Consider the following 8210-nt stretch of genomic DNA (forward strand, 5'->3'; position numbering starts at 1 on the left):
AGCCGAGGGCCCGAGGGCTGCGTCAGGGGTCCTGGGAGCAGAGGGTCTGCAGACTGGGGAGGATGTTCTGGGTACTAAAAGCGTGAGGGCTAGGGAGGGGATTCTGGGAGCCAAGGGTTTGAGGACTGCGCTGGGGAGTCCTGGGAGCTGAGGGCTGAGAAGGAGCCCAGAAGTCCAGGGTCCCTGGTGCCCGGGTCACCCCTCTGGGCCCTGTGCTCATGGCCCCTCCTCCCTTGGGGCCTGGGAGGCCATGCTTAGACACCCCAGTTACCCCACCTGCCTGCCCCCGTCATGGCTGGTGCTGACCGTTCCCGCCCTGCAGGGCCTCTTTGTCCTCCTGTTCCACTGTGTGCTCAACCGGGAGGTCCGGAGGCACCTGAAGGGGGTGCTGGCGGGCAAGAAGCCACACCCAGACGACTCAGCCACCACGAGGGCCACGCTGCTGACGGTAGGGGTGCTGGGACCCCCACGCAGGGTGACCAGGGCACTGACCTGCCGGGCAAGCCCCAGACCAGATACAATGGCTCTAGTACAAGGCCATCCTCCCCAGCTGGGCGGGAGGGAACTGGGGCTGCATCCCGATTGTGGGGTAGAGTCCTGTCTCCTGTGGCCACTCAGCTCCAGAGGCCACATGCATGTCCAGCCTCAGCTGACCACCAGTCCCCCTCCCCAGCGCTCCCTCAACTGCAACAACACGTACAGCGAGGAACCCAACATGTACCGCACAGCCCTGGGCGAGTCCACCGCCTCGCTGGACAGCACCCTCAGGTCAGGTGACTCCTTGGGCAGTGAGGGGTCGCTACTGCTGGTTGGTCAGTGCACAGATGGGGCTGCAGAGAAACCCCAGAGACCCAGGGCCTCAGGACCCCCAGCACCTGCAGAAGGCAGTCAGTAATGCTGGGTGGCACTTGTCCACCCCACTGATCTGCAGTGCTGAACCCCCATCCTTGCAGGGACGACGGCATCCAGAAACTCAGCGTGTCCTCAGGGCCAGCGCGGGCCGGCCACGGGGACCTGGATGCACCCTTTGTCCACAGGAGCTCCAAGAAGGCCCATGGTATGTCCCTGGAGGGGCTCACAGCCTGGTGTCCCCTCGCCCTTCAAGATTCACTAGTGCACAGTCAGAATCAGCCTCCCTCTCCAAGCACTGCTGTCACAGAAATGACACAAGGGGTGGCTTTCACAGAGGTCCATTTACTCACAGTTTGAGAGGCTAGAAGTCTGCATTCAGGGTGCTGGCTCTGAGGGGCGCTCCTTTCGTGTCTGCGGCAGTCCTGGGGGTTCCTCAGTATCATTAGATAGCACCCCTCATCCAGTCCGCTTTTTGTGTCTGTCCGGTTGCTTATGCCTCAGGGATTAGGTCCAGGAGCGCCCCCCCTTCACTCGAGTGTGCCCTTGTCACCATCACCAGGAGATCCACACCCTTAATCCGGGTCACACCCACTCTTTGATGCTGTCCACTCGGCAACACCTCAGACACGGACCCCTACGTCGCCCCTCACGGTCTTGCTGGGCTTGACAATCCCTCACTTTGAGGGTCTCCTTTTTCACTGGCCCCCTACTTTCCAAGCATGATGCTCTTCTCCTGATAACGTGCACAAAGTATGTGAGAGAAGTATTGCCATGCTATTTCTAAGACACCCTCGGGCCTCTCTTCCAAGACAGATGTGTTTGTTCTGCTTCAAGTTTGTGGTCGTTTTATATTCTTAAGTGTCACCACATTGCCAAGGCATCAGTTCCCTTTTGGTCTTCTTAATTCATTGTCCAACTTTTACATTGGGGCATACCTTAGTCTTTAGACTGACATCCTTGCTCTCTGACACTGTAACGAGGATTTGGTGGTGCATCTGTCCAGTGCAGCACGCCGTTCAAGTCCTCGACTGCCATGGGTGGGGACTGGAGACCCGAGAGAAATGAAATCCCCAGGAGGAGGGTTAAGATTTGCAGCACATGTTTGGGGAGACACAGTCTGTCACTAAGAGTCAGCAGTGGCCTGAGCCTGACTCCCCACAGAGGCCTCAGGCTTGGTCCTGAGGCTCCCCTACCCGCCTGCTCCACAGGCCACGACTCGGACTCCGACAGCGAGCTGTCCCTGGACGAGCAGAGCAGCTCCTATGCCTCCTCCCACTCGTCAGACAGCGAGGACGAGGGTGTGGAAGCTGAGGACCAGTGGGACCCTGCCACGCCCCAGGCTCGCAGCCGTGGCCCCGTGCACAGCACCCCCAAAGGTGAGCAGGCGGGCCAGGGCACCCGGGGCTGGGTCACCTTCTCCCAGCAGGCCCCTCGTAGTGGGGTGAGGGCTGGCTCCAGCAGTGGTCTGTCTCAGTGCGTGTCATGACCTTGAGAGGGCCTGAGGGATGGTGGGAGGAGTGGAGGGAGCTCTCAGCCCTGGGCGGAGTAGAGAGCAGTGGACCCTCTGCTCGTACCGCAGTGGATGCTACAGCCAACCACGTGGCATCAGACTGGCCCGACGGGAGCCCTGTGGGGAGTGACGGGGAGGAGTCGGCGGAGAAGCCCCGTCTGAAGGTGGAGACCAAGGTCAGCGTGGAGCTGCACCCAGAACGGCCAGCAGGCCCCCCACCCAATCCAGTGCCAGAGCAGAGGAAAGGTGAGGGGCTCGGGGGTGTCAGTTCTCATACTGGGGCTGGGGTGGGGGACCAGTTCCCTGTCCCGAGGGGCTAGGGGCTGGGCTAGGGAGCCAGTTCTCTGTCCTGAGGAGTTCAGGGTGCAGTTCCCCATCCTGAGGGGCTGGGAGGGCAATTCTCTATCCTGAGGGGCTGGGTGCAGGGGCACCTGGGGAAGCAGCACCTGGGGCCTGAGGACCCTGGCAGACAGGCAGCCTGGCTCAGAACTGCAGGCTGATGTGTTCCCAGCCAGCCCACCCTTTGCTCCCTCTTGGCATCTCCCCCGCTGTCACCAGGCATCCTGAAGAACAAGGTCACCTACCCACCGCCACTGACCGAGAAGACACTGAAGGGCCGGCTGCGAGAGAAGCTGGCCGATGGGGACCAGAGCGCAGGCTCATCCAGGACATCCTCCTTGGGGTCCAGTGATGGCTGCAGAGCCCTCACAGACTTCGGGGTCACCGTCAAGAGCCTGCCTCCCCGGGAGCCGGCACGGGAGCACCTCAATGGGGTGGCCATGCACGTGCTGGCGGGCAGTGCCCAGGCCATCAGGGCCGACTCTGAGTGAGTGCAGGGGAGGGGCACTGGGTGGGCCCGGTGAACGGGGTCAGAGCCCTGTCCCCTGTCGTGACCTGTCCCCGGCCTCTGGCTCTGGCTTTGAAGCTCCGCCCCCAGGCTGGTCTCCAGCTTGATCCTTTCTGCTGAGACTGCTGGGGGGAACCAGTGGGCCAACACCTCCCCACGTGCCAGGTGTTGGTCAGTGGCCTCATCCGTGCCTACCTTGGTCCTGCAGTGTCCCCAAGCATAGCTAAGCTTCAGTGGCACCTCCTTACAGGCTGGGTGGCCATGGCCTCACTGTTCCCACCCTACCCCCACTGAGCATGGCCCCACCCCACGCCCACCCCATGGCATACTGGGCAGCGCACCCCCTCCTGACCCTCCGCCGCCTCTGGCTTCTTCCCATGAACAGAGGCAGTAACGAAACTTCAATTTGAACCATCAGGGAACCGTGAGGGAAGGCGGACATCCACGTGCTTCATGGGCCTGGGAGCCCAGGGCCCTGCCTTCCGTGAGGGGAGTCAAGGGTGTGGCCCTGTGATGACAGCCTGGGGACGCTCCACTGCCAGGGACTCGGGACCCTCGGACCCTGTGACAAGTGACAAAGGCTATGGGCATGACAAGATGCGTCCCCAGACGCACAGCACGGTGTTCGTGTCACCCTGCACAGCACACACCAGGGGCCCCTGACCAGCATGGACAGAGGTCCAGGGGCCATCTGAATGTGGTGACCAGGCCCGAAGCAGCAGCGCGCCATCTTCACTGACCCCAGGGACTTGCACGGATGCTGAGGGGCAGGACTGCGTTCCCGAGTGTGTGACGGTCAAGGGCGGTCAGGATTTCCTACATAGATCATGCAGTCCTTAGTTGCACCTGTGGGGACACTGTTCACGGTGCCAGAGACTGGAGCAGCCTTTGGGGACAGCAGTGGGCAAGGCAGTCCCTCACAGTGAGATGGCCCATGTGATTGCTGCCTGTGCCTTGGGACTGTGCGGGGACCTGGGACTGGGCGCCTCCATTCCCCGCCCTGCAGGGATGGCCTACCTGGCCAGCGTGGGCCCCAGGCAGCCAGCCCTCTCTCCCTCCACTCCCGTTCACACCACCCCCGGGGAGTCACAGTTCTTCCTGCCAACTTTCCGTGCAGCCAAGGCGCAGCCCCAGGCGCTGACCAATTATTCCATCCTCCTTCCAACGGACAATTGTGCAGAGGGACAAAGCCACAGCCAGCCTTTCAGTGGTGACCAGACTGGCTTGGGAACCCACACCAGGCACCAGCACTGGCTTGGTGTGGCCAGGGGGGCAATGGCACCCCGCCCAGATCAGAGAGGTTCAGGCCTGTTTTAATTCCAAGTCGCCTTTGTTCCTCGAAGAAGGTGCCCGAGGACACGGCCAGGGCAGCTGCTTGAAACATGAGCCCGGCACAGACCCAACAGTCGCGCCAATGTGCCAACGGGCACTCCTCCATTTATCCCGACAAAAAGGCGAGAACGGCGCGACCAGATGCTTGCCCGGGAGGAGAGGTGTCCCGGGAGACCTGGGGGCCTCCGTGCGTACAGGGCAGAGGCTGCTCTGCAGGCCGCCTGCACCCGAGTCTGCAGAGTCCCATTCTGGGAGAAGATCACTCGCTCGTCTGCGACTGGACGTGCCCCCGAGGTGCACTCAGCACCGTCACCAAAAAACATGTGGGTTTTTATTAAGACAAAGATTTAAAACCTATTTTTATGACTCAAAACTTTATAAAATATTTGACACTGGAAGCTTTGGTTTTTTTAACAAATGTATATTTATTAATGTTCAGAACACTGGAGGTCTACAAATAAATGAAGTTTTGGAATTTGCTGGTGGTGTGCTGTTCTCCCTCTCCCACGTCTTCCCTTCCCAAGGCTCCGTGGGAGGTGTTCATGGCCCCGTGGGTTTTCAGTGTCACCCAGGTCAGCAGCTGAAGCCACAGCTACTGCTGGACAGGCCAGCGAGGCCTGAACAGATGCAGTCGCCTCTTAACGCTCTCAGCCTTGGGAACCTTGTGGGCCCATCTGCTCTGCGCTCCAGGGCCATGGGGGCTGGAGCTGACTCTGTAACTGTGCATTGGGTTTTGAGGGTTGGTAGTCCCGGGGTGCATGGTGCTAACCCCCAGGTCAGGCCTTGCTTATGGTTCCCTGGCTCCTTGGATCTCTTGCCATATTTGGTATGTTTCAGCCGTTACTCCATTTCCCCCACAGCGGTTTTTCTCCTCTGGGACTCCTTGCAGGTGATGTGGCTTCTGAAATGACCTCCCGGGTCTGAGGCCACCGCGTCATTCTCACACGTGTCCCCCTAGCAGAGCTGGCCTTTCCACTCCTGTCTACTGCTGAGCTATGCCAGGAGTCTGATTCCACATACAGCAAATCCAGGGAGCGCTGGGGGCGTGACGCATACGGAGCTGTGCTACTAACCCCGTGGTAACGCTTCACTGGCCGTTCAAATCCACCAGCAGGTCCTCTGGAGAAAGATGTGCTGGCCCCTCCCGTGAGCCTCCCACCTCTGAACACCTGCTGGAGGGTCAGCTGTGCGCTGGTCAGTTCTGACTCAGCAGCACGTTTGAGTCTGGTGGTGTACTGGGTAAAGAATCCAGCCACTAAATCACAAGGTTGTGGGGTCCAGCCCACTGCCGCTCCATGAAGACGGGCAGTACCCTTCCATAAAGATCATCAACCCTGGAAAGCCCCCAGGCTGGACCCACCCAGCCAACCGCTGGACGGTGGGAGAGGGTCGGGTGGTGGTGGTGGGGCCCAGGGGAGGAGCAGGACTGCCCAGGAGCAAGGCAGCACCCAGGTGTCTAGAGCCGGGTCAGGGCTGCCGAGGGAACCTTCTGGGCATGAGGCTAGCACCTCATACAGTGGGGACCTGGGGAGGTGAGGCAGCAGGGCCCCGGTTGAGGTTCCAGGAGGCCCGAGGAGGAGGTGACCTTTTCACTGTTTAGAGCAGAGGCATCTAATTCAGGTCTAGAATAGACTTAGTGGTTCCATGTTGGCTTCTAACCAAAAGGTCAGTGGTTCAAACCCAAAGAACTCTGATGATTCACATCCTTGGAGACCAGGTGGAGGGTCACTATGATTCAGGACCCCACAGCCAGGCTCTTCCTGACTTCCTGACGTATGGGGGACAGACAGCACCTGGACACCCTGGGGGGGGGCTGGGGACAGCTGCCCTCAAGCTGGGGTGCCTGTCCAGCCCTGGAGTCGTAGAGCAGGTGGGGGAGTGTCTGTGCCCCTACCAATGCTACCTCTGGGATCTAAAGTCTAGGAGACCATTGGAGGGCATCCCACAGAAAGTCAGTGCAGAGAAGATGGGGGTGGGGGGCAAAGGCAAGGGGTGTGTGCCCTCTCTGCTGTCACCAAGGAGTTCCTGTGTCACAGCTAGACCAGAGTGGGTGCCGTGGGGCCCAGTGCCCAGCCAATGGGCCCAAGACATCCGAGCCCAGCTGGGGAGAGGCTGTCCTTCAGAGTCCCCAGGCCCCTGCCCACCCTGACTGGCAGCCTTTCCCTGCTGGAACCTGCTTTCTACCAGCTCTTTGGAGTCGAGAGCTTGGCCAGGTCAATTTATGTGCATGTCCACAGCCAGGCCCTGACCCGCCTTGCCCTCGTGACAGCCCCTGCTGGTAGAGGGGAGGGTGGAGCCGGCGTGTGAGAGTCCCAGCAGGACTCTGGGGACAGGTGCTGCTCCCAGCAGGCAGTTCCTTGGAGGGTGGCCCAGCCTCCTCGGACAGTGGCAGGCTCTGCCCATCAGGCAGGACTCTCCAGAAGCAACAGCCATGTTTGGACATGTGGGGACAAGGGCCACGCCAGCTCCTTCCTGCTGCCCTGACCCCTAGCATGCTGGCCCTGACCCCAGAATGGCCCTGTTGGTACCAGCAGCCCCACCACCACCTTGCAAAGCTGAGGTAGTCCTGCCATCTGGGTACCCATGGGTAATGAGCATCAAACCTGCACACAGCCCAGGGATCCAGGAGCCTCTGCAAGTGTCCACAGGGTCTGGCTCAGGAGAGGTGCTCCTGACATGCCTGGCCACCTCGTCCAGGGAGGGACATGGGCCCCAGGCCAAGCTGGAAAATTCTGGCATTGGCAGCAAGCCATGCAAAGTCCATTCGGCCCTGGGAAGGATCACTTGTTGTCCAGCCAGGGGCCAACCTCCTCCAGCGGTTCTTGAGACACGCACCAGGCCTGGGCCTGGGCAATCGCTGGCTGAGTGACCACTGACAGCATGGACAGGGAGGCCCAGCAGGGCATCTCCACATACCCCTCCCCTGGGGCAGGACCAGGTCCACCAGCCAGCTCTGATGAGACGAGGTCACTCTGGGGTACATTCAGCACCATCCCCACACGCTGCCCTTTCCAATGTAGGGGCCCCACCCGCCCAAAGGCTTCTCAGGCTGAGATACGTACAGATAACAGACCACCTCATTCTCCAGCAGAGCGCGGGGGTGCGGGTGCACAACTGGCCTTTCAGATAGTGGCTAAGCGCTTAATCCTTGTGCTACCTGCCAGGTCAGCACAGTCCCAGTGCCTGCTCCGTGGTTCCCCCTGCCCCAGCAGTACACGCGTTCACACAAGGACATGGTTCACACATGCACACACTCACCCACCCTCGTGGCTGCAAAGACGTGGCCCCTAGGACTTTGTTCACGTTCTTTGGGTGTTCTAGCACATGAGGAGGGGCCCCCGATCCTTTCCAGGTTGAGAAAGCCCCCACCAGGATGAAGGTCTCCCCAGCCTAGCTTCCCCATCAGTGATCCCCCTGGTGCCGGTATCTGCAGAGTGGGAAGTGGAGCCCACCCCAGTCTAGGGGCTGTCCCTGCCTGACCAGGGGCCCTGGCCTAGTGCCACAGGGGCCTCATCCTGCCCTCAGGGAGACCTTGAGGCCCTGCGTTCGGTACAGTGGGCCCACATGGTGCAGACCCAGAAGCAGCTGGCCAGACCGGGCGGCCCCTTCTGCCCCATCCACTCCACACACATACGCAGTCAGATGCCGGACCCTACCCCCACCCCAGAC

At 60.7% G+C, this 8210-nt stretch overlaps 1 protein-coding gene across 1 annotated transcript in view; it reads left to right on the top strand.

Moving 5' to 3' along the window:
• The window catches only part of CELSR1 (cadherin, EGF LAG seven-pass G-type receptor 1), a 178252-nt gene extending 174380 nt beyond the window's left edge, over positions 1 to 3872 (top strand). Inside the window, exons 29-35 of the mRNA XM_006888122.1 lie at positions 323 to 448; positions 674 to 768; positions 954 to 1057; positions 2061 to 2228; positions 2432 to 2608; positions 2921 to 3188; positions 3752 to 3872. Coding sequence (XP_006888184.1) covers positions 323 to 448; positions 674 to 768; positions 954 to 1057; positions 2061 to 2228; positions 2432 to 2608; positions 2921 to 3188; positions 3752 to 3872 — 1059 coding nt within the window. The remainder of the gene's footprint in view (positions 1 to 322; positions 449 to 673; positions 769 to 953; positions 1058 to 2060; positions 2229 to 2431; positions 2609 to 2920; positions 3189 to 3751) is intronic.
• Positions 3873 to 8210: the final 4338 nt, after the last annotated feature.

Source organism: Elephantulus edwardii, unplaced genomic scaffold (assembly GCF_000299155.1).
Source record: "Elephantulus edwardii isolate Elephantulus edwardi_28Jun2011 unplaced genomic scaffold, EleEdw1.0 scaffold00064, whole genome shotgun sequence".
NCBI classification, from domain to species: Eukaryota; Metazoa; Chordata; class Mammalia; order Macroscelidea; family Macroscelididae; genus Elephantulus; species Elephantulus edwardii.